The 23036-nt window shown below is 44.8% G+C and overlaps 1 protein-coding gene across 2 annotated transcripts in view; it reads right to left on the bottom strand.

Moving 5' to 3' along the window:
* The window catches only part of FERMT2 (FERM domain containing kindlin 2), a 133986-nt gene extending 111162 nt beyond the window's left edge, over positions 1 to 22824 (bottom strand). The window contains exon 1 of one of the 2 annotated variants that reach the window (XM_056852080.1): positions 22641 to 22824. In XM_056852080.1, the coding sequence (XP_056708058.1) occupies positions 22641 to 22793 (153 nt within the window). In that variant the 5' untranslated portion in view covers positions 22794 to 22824. The remainder of the gene's footprint in view (positions 1 to 22640) is intronic. The other variant, XM_056852079.1, reaches the window with a different exon arrangement.
* Positions 22825 to 23036: the final 212 nt, after the last annotated feature.

Here is a 23036-nt window from a genome sequence, read left to right as displayed (position 1 = left end):
ATCTCGTCAGATCTCAGAAGCTAAGCAGGGTCAGCCCTGGTTAGTATTTGGATGGGAGACCACCAAGGAATACCAGGGTTGCTGTGCAGAGGAAGGCACTGGCAAACCACCTCTGTTCGTCTCTTGCCATGAAAACCCCATAAGGGGTCGCCATAAGTCGGCTGCGACTTGAAGGCACTTTACACACACAATTATTGTGCAGTCATCTACCTCTGGGAAGAAATCCTACAACCCACAGTACTATGGACTCTCTCCAGTTAGTTAAGAGGAATCCAAATAACCTGTTTATCATTGCAGGCAGCTCCATTTACACTTGAATGCTGGTCCCCATGGCTACACACAGATGGATACTGGTGGTCAGGGATACAGGCAGATGGATATAGGTATAACTACTGTGGGCTCAGGAAAGCTTTCAAGTGGTCCCAAAGGGAGGCACACACCATGCCCGAGGCCCACAAGATCCTGTTGGCAGCCCTGCTAGTCCTCCCAAACAAAGCCGCAGGCAGACAATATGGCAACCCGCTTGAGAGAAAAAACACTAGATTTCAGATAATAAATGAACTAAACACCGCTACATCAATACTTTCTGTCTCCTTTTAAATGAGACCACCTAGGCTTCTCAGGAAGACAGCGGGTTCTCCAATATCCTCCATGACTGCAATAACTATCCGGAGGAGCATCCAACGGCAGCATAGCAGTCTGCTGCAGCGAAAATAAAAGAGGTGTCTTCTGGTACCTTGAAGACTAAAGAGTTATTATTCTAGCATAAGCTTTGGTGAACTGCAGTCCACTTTACATGTAGCGAGTCCACACTAGATACATACAAGGTTAAGGAAGAAGGAAGGCCAAAGGGCAATGAAATGCAAGAAACACAGGGCGAGATGTTAATAACTACGTAGAATTGCAAACATAAACCCATCTTCCTAGTTTTGCTAAGCCAGTTAACTTCCAAACCCTTGTTAAGCCGTCAGAAGAGTGTCAAACTTCTCGGTTAATTCACAATCATCAGTTTCATGCTAGCTAGAGCTTCCCTTCCAAGTTCTTTTTTTCCTGGAAAGCAGAGACTTTCCAATCAATGATTTGTTGTCCTGGGAGACCGAAATGTTCCCCCCTTTGTTTCTGAATATTGCCATTTTTAGTGTTGTTTGTGTTCATTTACTCTTCAGTTCAGGCACTGGCCTATTTGTCTTCTATAAAAAGGGCACTGCTGACAAACGGCAATCCTGTGAATCAATGTCCTCCAAAATGACCAGCGTCGTATAGTGGTTAAGAGCAGTGGTTTGGAGCGGTGGACTCTGATCTGGAGAACTGAGTTTGATTCCTCACTCCTTCACATGAGCGGCGGAGACTAATCTGATGAACTGGATTTGTTTCCCCACTCTTCAACAAGAACCCAGCTGGGCGACCTTGGGCCAATCACAGCTCTTTTAGAGCTCCCACCTACCTCACAGGGTGTCTGTTGTGGGGAGGGGAAGGTGATTCTAAGCCGGTTTGATTCTGCCTTAAGTAGTAGAGAAAGTCGGCATATAAAAACAAACTCTTCTTCTTCTATCGTTAACAGCCTTGCTCAGGTCTTGCAAACTGAGAGCCATGGTTTCCTTGGAGTCAAACCATCTCATGTTGGGTCTTCCTCTTTTCCTGCTGCTTTCAACTTTGCCTAGCATTATAGTTTTTTCCAGTGACACTTGCCTTCTCATAATGTGACCAGAGTATGATAGCCTCAATTTAATAGTTTTAACTTATAGGGAGAGTCCAGGCTTGGTTTGATCTAGAATCCACTGATTTACCTTTTTGGTGATCTACAGCAGGGCTTCTTAAACTTTTTCCACTTGTGACCCCTTTTCGCCCGAGAAATTTTTATGTGACCCCGGGTATAAAGGTATATAAAATAGGTATACAAACCAAACATTTACTGATAAAAGGTTCAGAAACCTTTTACTGTTGCCAAATTTTTTGCGACCCCCACATTTAGTTACGCGACCCCATATGGGGTCACGACCCACAGTTTAAGCAGCTTTGGTCAACAGTATCCGTAAAACTCTCCTCCAACCCTACATTTCAAACCAATCTACTTCTTTCCTGTTATTTTTCTTCCTTGTCCAACTTTCACACCCATACATCGTAATGGGGAATACTATGGCGTGACTTATCTTGATCTTGGTCTACAGGGACACAGTCTTACATCTAAGAATCTTTTCTAGCTCCTTCAAGGCTGCCCTTCCCAGTCTCAATCTCACTCTGATATCTCAGTTGCAGTCTCCCTTTTGGTTGACGATGGAGCCAAGGAATTGAAACTCTTGAACAATTTTTTGTTTCTTCATTGTCAACCTTAAAGGTCTTCTTTGTTTTCTGCCAGTAATGTGGTCTCATTGATGTATCTCAAGTCATTAAATGTTCCTTCCACCAATTTTCACTCTACCTTCATCTTAAATCTAATCCCGCTTTCCTTATGATATGCTCGGCGCATAGTTTGAAGAGCTAGGGAGATAAAATACCTCCTTGTCTGACACCTTGCCAATTGCTGACACATGTAGAGGCCAAGATGGCTTCATGCCCTCACATTACATCTGCCTAATGAAGATCTACTACATGCCTTTGATGAAGTTAATCCACAAAACTTTATGCTAGAATGAAAACAGTGCCATCCTAAAAAGAGTACATTGAAGTCAAGGGGCTTAGAAAGCTATAGCACTGCCCAGGATGAAAAGTGCAGCAAGATTCCTGTTTATTTCCAGTATCCCCATTTATAGTCAACTAGAAAATTAAAGAGTACCTTAGTACAACACAAATGGTACAGATTTAGAACTGTGCAGTGTTTTAAGGGAAGAGACTGTAACTTGGTTGTCCCTGAAAGGAAACTACTGATTTGGGCTGGGTCTAAATTATAAACCAGCTATTTCCTGTCTGTGGTATAACAAGCCAGAGTTTGGGGACTGTCAAACAGACCAGAGCAATCTATTGGAGGCAATCAGCTCCCAATCTTCAATTGTCTGTCTCCGTTTCAAGGAAACTACATGACTCTTCTGATCTAAACTAGCAGTTAATCCCACACTAGCCAGATAATCAGCGCTATCCACTTGGAAGAAAAAGCAGCCAAATCTAAATGAATTGATAACAACACAAAAAGCTGATATTTGCCAGGAGTCTACTCCCTTATTTGGGGGTATATTCTTTATACTCTTCAGTTCAGTTTCAGTCTACTGTTGGATATGCTGAAATTAAAACATGGCTATAAACTGACATCTGCAAAATAAGAAAAAAGATGAAAGCGCTAGATTTAAGCTTTGCCAACAGCTGCTTGTATTAGCTCATATTAAAATTTTAAAGCATGTTTGACTGATAAGCTTTGACAATGAAAAAGGCTAAGGAAAAAGTAAATATTTGTACTCCCGTTTCCTATGCTGGGAAAAAAGAGGATTATCCCCATTATATGCATTTCTGTGCACAGCATTCCATTTTCCACCAACTACTGTACCATTGGACTGGGAGATCCCCAACATTGTGCCCATGGGTGCCAGGGCGCCTGCCAACACCTTTCCTGGTGCCCGCCAAGTGTTTTTAGAATGTGGGTGGGGCCAGGTGGGGCTTTTGCATAGCAAGTCTTTGGATTGGCTGTACCAAGTTTTTCAAAAACACTACTTTGGCAGCAGCTGCCTCCACAACACAAGGATCTTCACTGTGTGACTGAAGGTCAGCTGTAGCAGCCATTTTGTGGCAGTGCCCACCACAACGTGGCAAAATTCCAAAGATGCCTGCAAGCTCAAAAAGGATGGGGACCCCTGTTTAATGTCCACACACATGGGCCCTATTTGCTTATTATTGAGTGTACTGCTCTGATGTCACTCCCACTTACTGGAGCAAAAATTCTGCAGTGCTTGCGTTCAGAGCTTAGACACGGCCTGAGGAGGAGGGAGGGAGAGAAGAGAATAATGGCATAGACTAAACTTCCTCCTCCCCCTTTACAGCGTGGAGAGGGTCAAATATTTTACTTATAATCATTGCAAAGGGAGAAGGTGCAAGCAGTGGGGGGAGGGAAACAAGGTCAACAGGGCCTTACAAGGAACTTACTGGGAAGAATTCCCCTCCATTTCCACTGGTTGAAAGGTTGTGCTCCTGCTTCTCTTCATAAGAACATAAGAAAGGCCATGCTGGATCAGACTAAGGTCCATCAAGTCCAGCAGTCTGCTCACACAGCGGCCAACCAGGTGCCTCTAAGACCAAAAACAAGAAGACTGCAGCAGCACCATCCTGCCTGTGTTCCACAGCACCTCATATAATAGGCATGCTCCTCTGATCCTGGAGAGAATAGATATGCATCTTGACTAGTAGCCATGGATAGCCCTTTCCTCCATGAACATGTCCACTCCCCTCTTAAAGCCTTCCAAGTTAGCAGCCATCCCCACATCCTGGGGCAGGGAGTTCCACAATTTACCAATGCGTTGTGTGAAGAAAGTCTTCCTTTTATCTGTTTTCAATCTCTCACCCACCAGCTTCAGATGACCCCACACTCTGGTATTTTGAGAGGGGGGGGAAAGCTTCTCCCTGTCCACTCTCTCCAGACTATGCATAATTTTATAGACCTTTATCATGTCTCCCCTTGATCACCTTCTTTCCAAGCTAAACAGCCCTAAGCGTTTTAACTGCTACTCATAGGGCAGTTGCTCTAGCCCCCCGATCATTTGGTCCCTCTATTCTGCATCTTAAGCTCTTCCTCCACTGCCATCCTTTCCTCCCCTTCACCCTCCTGCCACTGACTCCTCCGACCACATTTTCTTTCCCCCCTCCGCCTCTTCCTTCCCCACAGTTCCTTCTGCCATTGCCTCTCCCCCCCATCAACAAATCCCAATGGATGAAGCAAATCTAGTCCTCTCATCATCAGTGCTCATCAGCATCCCTTGAAACTGTTTTCCGAGTCACCCTCCCAACATCCAAAGTAAAAAGTCACATTAAACCAGTGTTATTTAAAAGCAGCCTTGTATAGGAAAAAATCCAACTCACTGAAAGCATTGCACAGAAAAGGAACTATTTTTTCCTCCAAGGGTGAGTCAACTGCTGGAAGCCGTGCTTTGGGACAAATCCTGCCAGCCAAATAGCTCAAGTGCCTAACTGTGTATTCCATTTCCTGTTCCAAGAGGAAATGTATTGATGTTTAGCACCCAGAGTCACTGACTTCATTTAAAGCCTCCGTTGCTATTATGTCCCATTTGCTTCTTCTCTCAGATTTCAAGACAAAATCCGATTTGGGTGTTTACGTTTTCCCAAAAGATTATTGCTTTCAAGGGGCTGCTGACTGGTACGAGTGCATTAGATTCACAGCTGACTACTACGCAGCGTGCAGTAACAAGGCAAAGAATTCCAAATTCTCAATTCATACCTGGTCTTGGTTGGTACATTTTTACCCTATCAGATCTAGGCAGACCACATGGTCGCAGAATTTTACCAACCACTCAAAAGAACACAGCACAGTAACCCTACTACTGTAAACAACAAGACGCTATAGTAGGCCAACACATTTATTAAAAACTTTTATCACTTTCACATTTTTCCAACAGATACTTTTTGAAAAAACTTGTTGTTCTCTAACTTTCCAGATGGTTACCATTAAACTAAACCCCTATAAAAAACAATATTGCTCCAGGAAAGCTTAAGGACAGCAACAACACCTACAGAAAAGATGTATGTGTGTGTTAAGTGCCGTCAAGTCGCTTCCGATTCATGGCGACCTATAAATCAAAGTCCTCCAAAATGTCCTATCTCTGACAGCCTTGCTCAGATCTTGCAACTTGAGGGCTGTGGCTTCCTTTACTGAGTCAATCCATCTCTTGTTGGGTCTTCCTCTTTTCCTGCTGCCCTCAACTTTTTCTAGCATGGCTAGCTAGATTCAAGTCCAGCACCACCTTAGAGGTCACCACGATTTTAAGGGTACAGGTTTTTGAGAATCAAGCTTTCTGATGGACCTTTTGCTCTCAAAAGCTTATACCCCAAAAATCTGGTTGGTCTCTAAGGTACTACTGGACTCAAATCTAGCTGTTCTACTGCAGCCCAACACAGCTACCATTCTGAAACTATCTACAGAAAGGACAGTAATACAAGGATGCAAGTGGAAAATTGATTCTGAGAGAGTCCCATGCATACACATCTCAAGCAAATTTTGTCTTCAGTAGGAAAAGCCAGAGAATTGTCTGGTAGAATCCTAAAACACAAAATGTCAAGCAGTTGAAGTAAGATTTATGCCAAATCTAACAGGTAAGCAGCATACTGCCCCGACCTGAATGGCCCAGGCTAGCCTGATCTTGTGAACTAAGCAGGGTCTGCCTTGGTTAGTATTTGGATGGAAGACCGGACCACCAAGAAATTCCAGGGACACTATGCAGAGGAAGACAATGGCAAACCACCTCTGTTAGTCTCTTGCCTTGAAGGGGTCACCATAAGTTGGCTGTGAAGGGCTGCGGCTCAATGGTAGAGCATCTGTTTGGTATGCAGAAAGTCCCAGGTTCAATACCCGGCATCTCCAGTTAAAGGGACTAGGCAAGAAGGTGATGTGAAAGACCTCTGCCTGAGACCCTGGAGAGCCGCTGCAGGTCTGAGTTGACAATACTATGATGGACCAAGGGTTTGATTCAGTAGAAGGCAGCTTCATGACTTGATGGCACTTTACACACACACACACACACGCAGCATACTATACCTGTGGCTATAACACCAACAGCCATAAACACAAATTACAAGTTTAGTAACTGTCAGCAGAGGTAATTACAGTTCCTTTTGAGGGTAAACAAAAAGACCAAATATACTTAAACCACACTTCAAAAATTCCATGTTTCCTCTCCACTGCATTCCATCCCATCAGTAGATAAAAGTAGACATGGCCTGGTAAATTCCTGTTACTTGAACAGTGTGGGCAGCTCTTCCTACTGTGACAACTTGCTCCCATTTGACAATGCTTAGAAGCCAAAACTGTACTGGAGGGGTCAACCATAGTTCCTTCCTACTGATCTATCTGACTTGCACAGTCCTAGGGTATGTCCCTGATCCCTTAGGGATACACTGTGCTATATCAGCTCTGGCCCCAAGATATTTATTAGAAAGTGTATCTTGGCATCTTCTTCCTAGAGCTATCCTGTATGGATGTGTGTTAAGTGCCATTAAGTCAACTCTGACTTATGGCAACCCTATGAATTGATGACCTCCAAAACATCCTATCATTAACAGCCTTGCTCAGGTCATGCAAACGGAGGGCTGTGGCCTTCCTAAACAGCAAGACTTAAGATAACCGTATTTAGATGGCGCCCTGCCCTGGGTGGCTCAGGTTAACCTGCCCTCAGCAGATCTTGGAAGCTAAGCAGGGTTGGCCCTGGTTAGTACTTGGATGGGAGACCACCAAGGAAGTCCAGGGTTGATACACTGAGGCAGGCAATGGCAAATCCCCTCTAAACGTCTCTTGCCTTGAAAACACAACAAGGTTGCCATAAATCAGCAGCAACTTGATAGCACTTTCCACCACCATTCAGGTGGCAACAGAGTATTCTTTGAAGCAATTAAGAGGAGAAAAAGCCCATTTCAGGTTCTTTGGTTTGGACAGATGCTCACCTTCCACAAACAGACATTTCTGGAAAAGCGAATAAGTCTGCAAAGCCGTGTTGTTTATAGAACTGAAATGGAAGACACATACAGTGTACCTCTGTTCTAAACATACATTTGGTATCCAAAGATCTCTCTCAACAATAATGTGACAAACAGGATGGACAAAAGAGAACATGGAGAATACAGCCCTTTTTTTAGAGCTAGAGATTTCAGCTATTTCCTTTGAAAGGTCAGTTTTGTGGAAGGCAGCAGAACTTTAAAAAGCGGGCGCCTTGAGCCACTCATTTGTACAACTGTTACAAGCTTCAGGACATACTTACTTGCATGGTACCCTGAGACTTAAAGTTGTTAAGATATATTTTATATTCTGGGGTTTGTAATGTGCCACTATTTTAGTTTGTCTTCCAGAAGGGACTCTTATCCCTAACATGCTCTAAACATGAACGAAATGCATTAACGAAATGAATCAGAAACTGTCCCAAAGTACCCAGAAACATATACCGATAATGGAGATGGTAATCCCTTCTGTCAGTAGAAATAACCACAGTACCCATGATGCATACCTACTCTCTATGTACCTATTCTCTCTAGTATCAGAGGAGCATGCCTATTATATTGGGTGCTGTGGAACACAGGCAGGATGTTGCTGCTGCAGTTGTCTTGCTTGTGGGCTTCCTAGAGGCACCTGGTTGGCCACTGTGTGAACAGACAGCTGGACTTGATGGGCCTTGGTCTGATCCAGCAGGGCTTTTCTTAGACTCTTATGTTCTTATTAATACCACTATGCTTCCAGTTTATGCAAAATATGGGGCAGAATCGGGCCATCACCACACCATACTGCGCACATGCTTAAGGACTATCGTGTGAAATGTCTTAGAATCCCAGTCGAGGCTTTAAGAATCCCAATATATCTTCAAAAATTGAAGCAGCCTATTGGGTAAGGTGGCTCACCCAGTCTTTGCCATTCTTACTTTTACAGAAGCTGCATGCATGCACGCATTCTCTCTAATACTTATGCCTTGTTTTGGCAAAATCCTACACCCAACCCCAGACAAATGGAACACTACTACACCTAATTCAAAGTTACAGGTAATCTCCACTGAAAACTTCCTGCAGTACTTCTAATGTTTGAAGCACTTCACACACACACACTATCCTGTACTCTTCTCACAAGTAGGCCAGTGTTATTCCCACATTGTGGACGGGGAAACTGAGGCTGAAAGACAGGTGAACTGAGGCCGAGAGAAAGAAAGGGTCACCTAAGGTCACCTAGTGAGTTCACAGCAGAAGCGACATTCTAACTCAGAACCTAAAACGCAGCTCAGCTCCTCTGACACTATACGACACCAGCTCCACAAGACACAGAGGCCGAGATCCAACCATCAGCAGAACATAAGGACATAAGAAAAACCATGCTGGATCAGACCAAGGCCCATCCAGTCCAGCAGGCTGTTCACACAGTGGCCAACCAGGTGCCTCTAGGAAGCCGACAAACAAGACGACCGCAGCAGCATTATCCTTCCTGTGTTCCACAGCACCTACTGATTAATCAAAACATTTATACCCACCTTTCTTCTTGACTCAAGGCAGCTCATGTCTAAAGTTTCCACCTAGTTCCCCCAAAGGCTTCAATGCCAAGAAAAGTGCTTGGAAACAAATTCTAATTGGACCCAAGGAACTTGCTTCTGAGCAACCATGTTTAGAAATCAGAGGCCGGCATCCCAAGTTGGCCTAGTAGGTTATATATTTGTGAGAGTCACTGGAAGAGAGGTAAGCATTCATCTTTAATAACTGTACAGGACCCACTATTTGAAAATATTAATTAGCTGTTCTTTAACATGTTTTATCATATTCTGACCTTGTACCAAATACCAGTTAATTTTCATTTAAACTATTTGCTTGGTGGATTCTAATCTGGAGAACTAGGTTTGATTCCCCACTCCTCCACATGAAGCCAGCTGGGTGACCTTGGGCTAGCCACAGTTCTCTCAGAACTTTCTCAGCCCCATCTACCTCACTGCCTGTTGTGGGGAGAGGAAAGGATTGTGATTGTAAGCCATTTTGAGACTCCTTAAGGTAGAGAAAAGTGGGGTATAAAAACCAACTCTTCCTCTTCTTGAAGACCCTACGGGGTCACCATAAGTCAGCTGTGACCTGACAGCAAAAAAATCTATATCTGAAGAAGTGGTCTGTGACTCACAAGAGCTCATATTGAAATAAACAATGCTAAAACAAAAATCCAGCGGTACCTTAAAGATTATTTTGCCACAACAGACTTTTGAAAGCATGCTAGTTCCTTAAGAAAAGTGCAGCTGTCAACAAATATACATCTCAGGGAAGTGTCAGGCTTCAGCAAATACACAGCGCTTCAGGCAATAGACCTTCAATCCAGGCAGAGCAGCGATTCAAAGATTTATTTCAGAAGTCAGTGATTTCAGTAAGAGACGTGCAAGGTTGGAATACATGACAGTGGGAGTGTGGATACATTTATAGGGCTGATACAATAGGGTTACAGGAACAAAGAGACAATGTAGTCGTTTCCTGCCGGTAACAACTTAAGTAAAACTTAAACAGAAACAATCATGAACAATCAGTGGAGGAGATGGCCGAGTTCTCGGCTTTGTGCGCAGGACCCGATATCAGATCGAAGATTTACACGGGCGGGTCCCAATACAATTGTAAATCTCTGGCCGGAGCTCGTGTGCAAAACGGGGAGGGGGAGGAGTGTACGGAGAACTCCATTTTGTTTGCGAGGGAACCATCTTGTTTGAGGACGGAGCTGTCAGAAGCCCTGACAGGAAGATGTGCTTTTATGCAAGCTTCTGCAAGCACTTCATTAAACCCGCAAAACAAACTTGCACATAATCCTTCTCATGAGATACTTTGCCTAAAAGTGTCCCAGAAAATACATGCCTGAACGTCAAGCAAGATTTTATCCCGTTCAAAGCAATTAAATCTGACCTGGCACTGAGCACCTTAAACTGCTTCTCTTCTCCAACAGATCCCATCCTATACTCGAGCAAATTATACACCCAACCAATTTTCAATTGCAGTCGTCTAGTTTGTGGCTTCCTAGAGGCACCTGGTTGGCCACTGCGTGAACAGACTGCTGGACTTGATGGGCCTTGGTCTGATCCAGCAGGGCCTTTCTTATGTTCAATGACACTCTAAGCCAGTGGGAAACAGTCATTATGCAAGTAATAGTGGTATTTTCCCCTTATCATCTCTAGAAGCTCAACAAGACACTTTTTCCCTATGCGATCACTTTCATAACCCAAGTACAAAAATTATTTTATTAAAATCGGTTTTCCTTATTCACAAAACCATACCAAACTTAAGAGTCCTTCATACAAGCTTCCTTTCAAAGCAAGTATTTATGTCTGCCTTTCCTTCCTTCCTACATCAGTGCAAAAGGTCTTAGCAAAGCAGAGGATGGCTTTAAAAAAAACTGCACCAAGTATGACTTTTGTACCCAGCAAGCCAGGTATTTACACAGTACCAGAAGTGTGCTGGGGAGCAGATAGGAGAATTCTGTTTGCAGTACTGCAATAATCAGCCATAGACATATTGTTAAGGAAAGAAAGCATCAGATTGACTGTGTAAACTTCAGCTGTAAAAAAAAAAAATAGTAGGAAGTTGTACATTATTGTTAAGAACATAAGAACATTAGAAAAGCCCTGCTGGATCAGACCAAGGCCCATCAAGTCCAGCAGTCGGTTCACACAGTGGCCAACCAGGAGCCTCTAGGAAGTCCATAAACAAGACGACTGCAGCAGCATTATCCTGCCTGTGTTCCACAGCACCCGATATAGCAGGGGTGCCCCTCTGATACTGGAAAGAATAGGTATGCATCATTAGTATCCATTTTGACTAGTAGCCATGGATAGCCCTCTCCTCCAAGAACATGTTCCACGCCCCTCTTAAAGCCTTCCAAGTTGGCAGCCATCACCACATCCTGGGGCAGGGAGTTCCACAATTTAACTCTGCGTTGTGTGAAGAAAGACTTCCTTTTATCTGTTTTGAATCTCTCACCCTCCAGCTTCAGCAGATGACCCCGAGTTCCGGTATTATGAGGGAGAAAAGCTTCTCCCTGTCCAATCTCTCCATACCATGCATAATTTATGTTAAACAAGCCCCTCAAATGCAGACCACACTGGAACAAGTTCCTTGGATGCAATTTGCCAAGCTGTTCCCAGGCCCTGTGCTGCCTTGGGAGAAGCCCCACTGGACAGCTTGCTGTCTTCCTTAAGCAGCCCACAATATGATTAGTATTGGCCTAAGCCAGAGTGTCAGTGTCCTCTGTGGCTTACCCATTTTTAAATCCAATTTAACAGCCTTTTGCTTAAGTACTAAAATCTAACTGGTCTGGTGGTGGAAAGTGCCCTCAAGTTGCTGCTGGTTTTCAAGGCAAGATACAAACAGAAGTGGGTTTGCCATTGCCTGCCTCTGCGTAGCAACCCTGGACTTCCTTGGTGGTCTCCCATCCAAGCGGAAGGGCTGTGGCTCAGTGGCAGAGCATCTGCTCGGCATGTAGAAGGTCCCAGGTTCAATCCCCGGAATCTCCAGTTAAAGGGACTAGGCAGGTATGAGATGGGAAAGATCTCAGCCTGAGACCCTGGAGAGCTGCTGCCAGTCTGAGAAGACAATATTGACCTTGATGGACCAAGGGTCTGATTCAGTATAAGGCAGCTTCATGTGTTCATGTTCTAATCAGAGCTGACCCTGCTTAGCTTCCGAGATCTGACGAGATTGGGCAAGAGATAGACAGAGGTGGTTTTTCATTGCCTGCCTCAGTGTAGCAACCCTGGACTTCCTTGGTGGTCTCCACTCAAGCACTAATCAGAGCTGACCCTGCTTAGCTTCTGAGATCAGGCTAGCCCAGGCCCTCCAGGGCTCTAACTGGTCTACTTGCCATCAAGCAATGAGCAGCATAGGACTCTACTGATCGGAAAGGATTGGTTAAGTGCCACATGCAAGACTGTCTGTGAGGTTACAACGCAGGCCGTAAAGACCACATAGCATTCTTAACTGGATGTGGAAATACTTGTCTGAGGAAGATGATCAGCTAGGATTAGGCAGGAAGGTCAGGGATCGCCAGAGAAGGGCTCAGGGACTCACAGACGAGAGACAGCAGCTCGGGCTTGAAATAAGGGAACGGCAGACACATCACAGAGAGGAGGGCGAGGGACAGATGAACAGCGAGATAGCACAAACATTGCTACATCCCACCAATGTGCACATGGCCAGAAGATAGCAGGGCAGCCCTGATAAGGCAGGATTTAACAGAGCCAAGTACTGGCCAGTTGAAAACTTTTGAATCAGGCAGATCATGAGCGGGAAGGCAGGAAAGGATGAGAAGAAAAAGAAGGGTTGGTTTATATTTGCTGACTATCTCTACCACTCCCCTTCTGGATGCACACCTTAACGTGGTGAGGGGGGTTGTGAGTGTCAGGGAAGCTGAGAGCAATACCGTAAGGGGTCTAGACTCTATCAAGAGACTAAACTCCTAGCAGAGTCACTCAAGATGGAATCGTCACAGCTGAGACACCAGACGAAGATGCATCCACCCCCTTAAGGGATCAATGGCCACATCCGCAGAAGAGAACAGGCAGTTCCAATGGGGATGGGGGTAGAGGAATCCCTGAAGGTTAGCTACTGGGCAGCAGCAGTAGTGGAAGGTGATACTGGCGGAAGATCTTTCGTAGACAACGGCAGTGCCACTACAGCTAACTCTGGTTAGTACTGCGCAGAAGAAGGCACTGGTAAACCACTTCTGACCAACCTTTACCTTGAAAACCCTATGATGAGACAAACCAAAATGAAAAAAGATATAGTGCTGGAAGATGGGACCCCCAGGTCGGATGGCACTCAATCTGCTACTGGGGTAGAGCAGAGGACAAGTACGAGTAGTGCTGTTCTTAATGATGCGATTGGACTAAAGCCGAAAGGACGTTCAGTGGTTGACATGAATAGATGCAAAAGGAAAGTCCGAAGCTGTTCGACGCATAAAATAGGAACATGGAATGTGAGAAGCATGAATCAGGGTAAGCTTGAAATTGTTATTCCTTTGAAATGTGGTGTTGGAGGAGAGTGTTACGGATTCCGTGAACTGCCAAAAAAACAAATCAGTGGGTTATAGATCAAATCAAGCCTGAACTGACCCTAGAAGCTAAAATGATTAAACTGAGGCTGTCGTATTTTGGTCACGTCATGACACGGCAAGAGTCACTGGAAAAGACCGTCATGATAGGAAAAGTTGAGGGCAGCAGGAAAAGAGGAAGACCCAACAAGAGATGGATTGACTCAATAAAGGAAGCCACAGCCTTCAATTTGCAAGATCTGAGCAAGGCTGTCAAAGATAGGACATTTTGGAGGACTTTCATTCATAGGGTCGCCATGAGTCGGAAGCGACTTGACGGCACTTAACACACACACATCTCTACCACTTAAGGCAGAATCAAACCGGCTCACAATCACCTTCCCTTCCCCACAACAGACACCCTGTGAGGTAGGTGAGGTTGAGAGAGTGTGACTAGCCCAAGGTCACCCAGCTGGCTTCATGTGGAGGAGTGGGGAAACCAACCCGGTTCATCAGATTAGCATCCACCACTCATGTGAAGGAGTGGGGAATCAAACCCGGTTCTCCAGATCAGAGTCCACCGCCAGTGCTTGGCTCTCACGGCCCTTTCTTACATGGCCAGAGTAGTGCCAATCACCACTTTGGGGGCGAGGAAGGAATTTTCCTCCAGGCCTGGTTGGCCAGGGTTCCTGGAAGTTTTTCTGCCTTCCTCTGGGCATACAGCAGGGGTCACTGGGGGGAGTGGGCGGGTAGTTGTGAATTTCCTGGATTGTGCAGGGGGTTGGACAAGATGACCCTGGAGGTCCCCTTCCAATTCTATGTTCCTATGTTCTCTGTAAATCACCCTGAAGCTCCTCTCTGACTGGGCAAGGGTGGGGGGATTAGCAACAAACTCAGTTAGGAGGAACATAAATAAGAGGTGCTCCTTCAGATGTGTAATTCTCAGGTCATTATGGCTTTATATAATAAAAGGATTAGACAGATTTCACAGAAGATAGGCCTAGGAGTGGCTCTATCTCCTAGGAAGCAACACTGACAGGAAGCAACACTGGTGGAAGGCCTCAGCCTCTACGCCCTGTGGTTGGACCTCCAGAGGAACTGGTTGGCCACTGTGTGAAATGGGGTGCTGGACTGGATGGACCCCTGATCTGATCCAGCAGGACTCTTCTTGTGTTTTTATGAAGGCCTCGGCCTCTGATTCTAGACCTCCTGACGAACTGGTTGGCCCCTGTGTGAGACAGGATGCTGGACTGGATGGACCCCTAGTCTGATCCACCAGGGATCTTCTTGTGTTCTTATGACAGAAAGAACACCTTACATTGAACTGGGAAACATGGAGGAAACCAGTGCTGAGTTTCCAAAACAGGTGAAATATGATTAAAATAATTTGTACTGTATAATAGTCATACTGTGGAGTTTTGTACTAATTCAAGTTTCCAACTTGTCTTTAAGGGCAGTGCCACATAGAGCACATTGCAGTAGTCTAACCCTGAGGTTATGCTAGCATAGATAAGCATGGCTAAATCAACTGAGTCCAGGAAGGGTATTTATCTACATGCTGAATATAGTTGGTAAAAAAGCTCCTTAGCTACTGCACTAACTTGCTTCTCAAAGAGTTGGAGCAGATCCAAAAGGACTCCCATGCTCCTCACACAATCAGCCATTGCTAGGGAAATCCCATCGAGTGCTAGTATCGCAATCTCCTCCAACCAGCATTGTCTCCGTTGCATCGGAATTCATTTTCGACTTGTTCCTTCATAGCCCCTTGAACGTGGCATCAAAGCATTGACCCAAGATGGAGACCGCTGCGCCATCATGAATTCTAGAGCTGGCAGTCACCAGCATACTGGTAACTCACAACTCTAGTGCTCTAGATAACCTTCCCAAGCGGTCACACAAAAATATCAAACATAGGGGAGAAATCTGAACCCTTGTAAGCCTCACGTAGCAGTCACAAAGATGCGATACAACATCATCATCCCTCTCAGAGATTGGTTAAAAAGAGAGACAGACACCCTGTGAGGTAGGTGGGGCTGAGAGAGTGTGACTAGCCCAAAGTCACCCAATTGATCTCCAGCTCTCTGATCCAAGATGGAAACCGCTGCTTCTGGGGACTCATGAATTCTAGAGCTGGCCGTCACCAGCATATTGGTAACACACAACTCCAGTGCTCCAGATACAGAGATACAACATCCTTGTCATCCCTCTCAGTGACTGGTTAAAAAGAGAGACAGAGAGCCACTCCCTGTATGCCCAACTCACTCTACAAACACCACACCAAGGAGAATACACCATTACATTAAAGGCTCCTGTCATGAAAGTTCTAGGTTCAGTCCCCCATATCTCCAGTTAAAGAACCATGCAGTAGGAGATGTGAAAGACCTCTGCCTGAGACCCCGGAGAGCCGCTGTTATTCTGAGTAGACAATACTGACCTTGATAGGTCAATGGTCTGGTTCAATATAAGGCAGCTTCATGTGTCCATGAGATAGTCCACGAGAACAACCAAAGCCATCTCCATCCCAAACCCAGAATTGAAATTGGATTGCTCAAGGGCAGAAGTGTCAACTAGGAAATCTTGGGAGATGCTTTTCTGTCACAAGGAAACATTAGCAAACCTGGCAAGAGTTGTCCCTGCAAGAATTCAACAACCCAGAAAAGCAAAGAACTGAAATACCAGTGGTATCCTCTACAACCACCCTGATCTTGCCAACATGTATTTATTATTAATTAATTTATTAAAACATTTATATCCTGCCTTTCCTCTTGGTTCAAGGCGACTTGCATGACGGAGATCAGTCTAAAATGACCCAAACAAACATGACCCGATGTACAGATCATGAGAGGGAGGCATCTTGGCCATCTTCTGGACATGAAGCGGGGGTGACTGGGGGCGTGACAGTAGTTGTGAATTACCTACATTGTGCAGAGGGTTGGACTAGATGACCCTGGTAGTCCCTTCCAACACTATGATTCTGTTATTCTACTTCCGATGCTTCTGGTACAAGAGCTGCATGTAATGGGATGCCCAAGTTGCAGCAGATCAAAAGAGATTTTATGTCCAAAGAATTGTGCGAAAGCATAACAGCCCATACCAATCCAGAGACTGCTGAACCTGGACAGGAGTATCATAATGGATGGATATGTCAAGGGTCCAATCCACCAGCCTCACTTTGGGACCCTCCAGAGAAAGTTGGACCAATGAACCAACTGCTACACAGCCCGCAGTGACAGACAGCAAGCGCTGGGAATACAAACAGCCACCCTCTGCGGCAAGAACAAAGATCACAACAACAGGGCACACAAGGGGAAATAAGGTCCCAGGGAGCAGAGAGCAGCAGTCGATGATTGGAGAGGGGCCTTGGCTCACTGCTTGGGATGCAGAAGGTTCCAGGTTCAATCCCCAGCATTTCCAGTTAAAGGGACTAGGCAGGTAGGTGAAGGACCCCTGCCTGAGACCCTGGAGAGCCGCTGCCGGTCTGAGTAGACAAGACTGACTTTGATGGACCAATTCAGTATAAGGCAGCATCATGTGTTCATGATGTCTCTTGAACACAGAGAGAGCCCATCCAGGTGTATATCCCAGTACAGGTGCAAATCCCAGTGTTACAAAGGGTTAGGCAGGCAGAATGAACTTTTAACTCTCACCCCAGGGCTTCCAGCCTCAAGCGCATTCCCAGTTATTAATTCACAGAGATGAGAGAAGGATTGGAAAGAAAATCCAACTACTTAACACTTGTTGAAAGTGGTTCTTTAATTGCATTCCATCATCAAATATAAGATGGAAGTTGTTTTGGATACTTTACTGCTGCTCTGTACTGGATGCTGAACTAAGATTTCACTTATACCACCTGAGGCACTTTAAATCTCTTTCTACTACTGGTACTTATTAGTGAGAAACAGAAATCCAGTTTTAAATGAACTTTATTGGGTTTTTAAGATTAGTGTATAGCTATGCAGGAAGGTAGAATTTCAAACTTTCTGAGTTGTGTGTATCATTTGTAACCAGACAGATGGACTGTATCTGAAGAAAAATTCTGGTCCAATCAACCATTTTCCCCATAGAGTTGTAGACGCTTGGGTGTGGTTTTTGGGGGAGTTTCAAAAGACTTACAGGGATGGTTGATACAGTACCAAAGCCTGACAAGGAGAGGAATTTCCCCAATCTTGTCATTTTCAAAGGAGAGTGGGGAAAGATGGGAATCACAGAGGCAAATGGTACTTGGGCAGCTGAGGAGGCTTTTTTTGGGGAATTCATAGCCTGATTTCAACGCATAATCCAGTATTAGTGGTGAACAGGAGGGGAATTGCTCGGCATGCAGAAGGTCCCAGATTCAATCACTGGCCTCTCCAGTTAAAGGGACTAGGCAGTTAGGTGATATGAAAGACCCTTCCTGAGACCCTGGAGAGCTGCTGCCGGTCTAAGCAGATAATACTGACTTTGATGGACCAAGGATCTGATTCAGTATAAGGCAGCTTCATGTGTTCATGTGTGAATGCCTTCTGGAGAAAGCAGGGTGATAAAATTCTAACTGGAAAAAGCATAACCTGAGAACAGTGGTAACCAATATTAGCTGAAACAAGGGCAAGTTTCCAAGCAGTGATTAAACTTAGCTCCCTGGGTTCAATGGGGCAGCTTATTTTTATTTAATTATTTATAACCCGCCTTTCTCACTGAGATTCAAGGCAGATTACACAGTGTCAGTCAAGTACGATCAACAGCATGGGACATCCAGTGAACAGTACAATAGGGGTTGGACTACCAAAATCTGAAAACAAGCAGAAATCTCAAGCAGAGCTGAATCAAAGCATGATAGGTTAAGTGATGTAGAAACTACCTAGTTTGAGCAGACTTACAGTGATAGGTAGCAATATCATAGTCTAAACCACAGTCCCGATCCTTTTACCAATGCAACTTTCTGATCATTCCATTACTGCACCTTCCTATTTACCTTTGCAAAGAGCCCTCTTGAATGAGGGCTCTTTTGCATAGTTTGCAGAAAGCAAGGAGAGCTGGAGCCTCTAAGTATGTTAGACAGGATTGCCCAGTCTGCCAGTTAACATTGTCTTCTCTCGGTGTCCCCGCCTGCAGAGGTGGGGCACGTGGCAATAGGAGGTGGGGATCTCTCAGCAGTAATGCCTTGCCTTTGGTCCCTTGCCTATAGCCCTTCTTGCAGGCTTGCCTCAAGCTCACCTTACTTTCTTTCACAGTCTTCACTGAGAGGTTCCATTTTTTAAGAAGAAGAGTTGGTTTTTATATGCCGACTTTCTCTGCCACTTAAGGAAAAATCAAACCGGCTTACAATCACCTTCCCTTCCCCTCCCCACAACAGACATCCTGTGAGGAAGGTGGGGCTAAGGGAGCTCTCAAGAGAGCTGTGACTAGATCAAGGTCACCCAGCAGGCTTTGTGTGGAGGAGTGGGGAAACCAACCCAGTTCTCCAGATTAGAGTCCACCACTCCAAACCACCGCTCTTAACCACTACACCACGCTTGCTCCTCTTAAAGCTGTTTTATGGTATGCTTCTAACCTGACGACTGTTGTATGAATACCATTTAAGCCACTCGCATTTGCTTAATGCTTTTTTTTAATGCCCAAGCATGTGTTTAAAGGCTTGTTTAGTTTTGTTGTATTCTTTTAGTTGGCAAATGTCTCGAGCCGGTCTCTGGAGAAGCAGCACGTAACTTAAGATTATGGAAGAGCACCCAGTTCCAAATGGCCCAGTGGTTAAAAAAAATGTCTCTGTACAACATATCCCACACTTTAGGTCTTCTTCCATACTTAATTCAAGGTGTGGGTAACGAAATTACAGCACACATTTCACAGTCTAATTCCATCCTCCATTTTCAGCAAACCAGAAGTCAGGACAAAAATCAATGTTATAATTAAGCTTAGATGCAAACCACCATATGGTATTAGTGCAAAAAGACTGCCATAATATTTTGCCAGCTGATGCAAAGATTCTCCTGAACTGGCATTTAGACTTTTCAGACTTGCACACTACAATCCCAAAATCAAGGAAATGCTACAAACAACAGAGCTTTTGTTAAAGCTAGAATCCAGAGCACTGCAATGTGATTTGGGCACCATTCCCCCCCCCCATCACCATGCATTTGTGACTACGAAGTCTTTGAGAAACTTCTCCAGTTTGAAAGAGGCGAGACGGCTCCAGCTACATACGGGGCCTGTCTTCTATTAGATTTGCAGTTCATCTCTATTTCAAGAGTTTGAGGGATGAGGAATGGAAGGCTGGGGCCACTGATAGCATGCAAAGACAACATTCAAAGGACAGCTATAAAGGCCCTTGGGATGTTAAGTGTTTAAGGGACAAGAAAAGCAGGGTTGTGCAGGTGCTTTCTCCCATCCGTCAAGCACAGAATCCTGCTTCAGCTGCAGACGTACAAGCCTCCACTCAGATGGCAGCCGATGAAGCAGCGGCATCAGATAGAATCACAGAGTTGGAAGGGGCCATACAGGCCATCTAGTCCAACCCCCTGCTCGATGCAGGATCAGCCTAGAGCATTCCTGACAAGTGTTTGTCCGGCCACTGCTTAAAGACCTCCAGTGAGAGGCAGCTCACCACCTCCCTAGGTAGCCGATTCCACTGTCGAACAACTCTTACTGTAAAATATTTTTTTCCTAATTACTCCTTCATCTTTACAGAAGTTAACATTTAAGGGCTAGACTATACTATTAGCTGAAATCAGAAGATAAAACTTTTCCTGGATTGTACAACTGCAGGCTGCACAATCACAGGCTGCCCCATTAAAAATTAAAAATAGAGCAGCAGCCACCTTTTTGCACACATGAATCATTTCAGCATCCCAACATATAGGGCAGTTACAGCCTACAGTTCAATAGTCTAGGGAAAGCTTTAATACATGATTCCACTGACTGCGTAAACTAGCTTTTAATATTAAGCACTTATAGAGGGGGATCACAGGCCTTAGAATTCAGCTGCACATGCACTACACAGTTCAGTTCAGATACCTTTCTTGGCATATCCAACATTCATCTGAGTACAGTAAAAACGTAACATAACTTATTAAAAAGAAGAGCGAATTGCCATCACACCATCAAAAACATTTGCCACAATTTCTATGATTTTAGGGTCCTGGTTTTTAAGAAGGGAGAGAACCTTTGAACAGTTAGAAAGTCCCTCCATCTGACTCAAACTAGGATTTAAGAGTTTTAATCGTAAACTTTGATACAAGGGGCACCGAAGGAGAACATGTTGTATGGTTTCCGTCTCTTCCATAGAGCAAGGGCACTGTCTATCGGGAAGGGGGACACCAGCATAACGGCCAGTTAGTAAGGCTGATGGTAATACATTAAGTCTGGCTAAAGAAAAGGCCCTGCGCACTTCTGGAGTGTACAGTTGATATAAATACGTGGCAGTTTCACCAGATTTAGGAAATGTTCCGTGGTGAAGAGGTGAGCATGTCTTAGTAGCAGACTCATATAATGAATGGAGCTCATGTTGAAATAATTTGGCTCTTATAATTGAGAAGGCTGCAGATTCAGTAAGTAGAAAAAGGGAATCTATAGTGATGATGAGGGACCTTATTTTTAGTTCTATATGAGAGATACAGTTCGAGTCTAAGAGGAATTGAAACACATAGCTAGAAGGATTCGAGTGGAACAGAAGGCGAAGCCAATACTTGATAGTAATAAGCCACATTTAGTTATTATTAGATTCTGTCCACATCCAAGGCAAAGAGCCGCATAGGGAACAGATGGTGGTACTCCAACAACTTTCCTCAAAAAATATGATTGGGGTTGTTCTATGGATTTATCAGATGCTTGAATCCATATAGGGGCACCATAAAGTAATTGTGTCCCTATTTTGGCATTAAAGACTTTTAAACTGCCCAAATATACTGATTTCCTCTTCCAGAAAAATAAAATTTGGAGATTGCTGTACTAGTTACCTTGGCGGACATGCACTACACAAATAATTATCATTAGTGAAGGCAGATGAGTAACAGAAATTGGTCCAAATAAGCAATTCAAATCTTTAATATCTGGGATCAATACATCAACCCCACCCTGACTTGCTAGTTCTGAAGCCACCGTCTTTCCCAAGCATTAACCTCAGGGTGGCCAATATACTGTCTCTGCCAGGTGTTCCTCTGAAACTGAACGTGTATCTATTTATGTGCAGATTCAACACCATAACAAAATAGGACTGCCACGGCATAAAGCTGGGGAAGAAAAGTCCAGACCACAATGACGAGATGGGAATAGATGAACTATAGATTCAGCAGGACTAATGTGACGGGGCCAGGAAGAGAAGGCGGCATGGTATAGCCCGATCTCATCAGATTTTGTAAGCTAAGCAGGGTCAGTACTTGGGACTGGAGACCTCCAAAGAAAACTCTGCTGAGGAAGGCAATGGCAAAGCACCTCTGCTTCTCACTTGCCTTGAAAGCCCCTTGCCGGGGTCGCCAGAAGTCTACAGCACTACACACACACACACAATATACAAGGGGGGGGCAGCTGAACAGCCATTAAATTTATCATATCCACCCCTAAACGCACAAGCATCTTTTCCCCCCAAGTAATTTTATTTCATAATCAGAAAAAAAATAACAATCACTCCAACACGAATCAGACATACAGTATATCTAATCTTACAAAGAGTGCCGTTTTTAGACCGCCCCCATTAACCAGCTAAAATACAAACAGTTCCCATTATTAGAATCATGATATACCCCATATTTAAATCTTGCTACCTTGTCTGGTAAATTGTACATTTAACCTTCTAATTTCGCTACCTCTACTCAATCAGCCTATTTCATACTTATTGCTATATCACAAGCATCTTAAAAAAGCCACAGGGTTCTGAAAATCAGTCCTAAGTGAGACACAAATATGCAATCCTGTTTCCACATGCTCCTCCCTCCCACATTCGGAGAAACACCAAAGCAACTAGGACGACCACACCTTTCCCTCCTAATAGCTACAGCTTACCCAGCTTTTCCACCAGCTTCAGCATGACGCCACCGATGTGGACTTCCCCCGTGACCCTCAGAGTGACATCTCTGCTCAGGTCCGTGACATGGACGCTCAGCTCCCACGTCCCATCTGCATAGCAGCCATCCGGCATCCGAATACCGTCCAGAGCCATGGTTCCTCCTTCCTGCGAGCAAGGAGCAGAGGAAATCGCATTCATGAGCTAAGCAGAAGCCTCAGGCGCGCGCACAGGATCCGTCCTCCCTGCTTCCCGCTCCAGTGAAGAAAAACTGATCGGCCAGGGAGAGGAAAAGGGAGGAAAGAGACAATAGCGGAGCTCCCCAAGTCAGCTGCAGGGAAGAAGCAGGCATCTGAGCTCCTCAGCTCAGTTTACAAAGGACTCAGTAAGGAGGTTGGC

This window comes from Euleptes europaea, chromosome 6, assembly GCF_029931775.1.
Source record: "Euleptes europaea isolate rEulEur1 chromosome 6, rEulEur1.hap1, whole genome shotgun sequence".
In the NCBI taxonomy this organism is placed as follows: domain Eukaryota; kingdom Metazoa; phylum Chordata; class Lepidosauria; order Squamata; family Sphaerodactylidae; genus Euleptes; species Euleptes europaea.
Note: the sequence above shows the minus strand (reverse complement) of the source record. Positions and strands in the feature narration are given on the sequence as shown.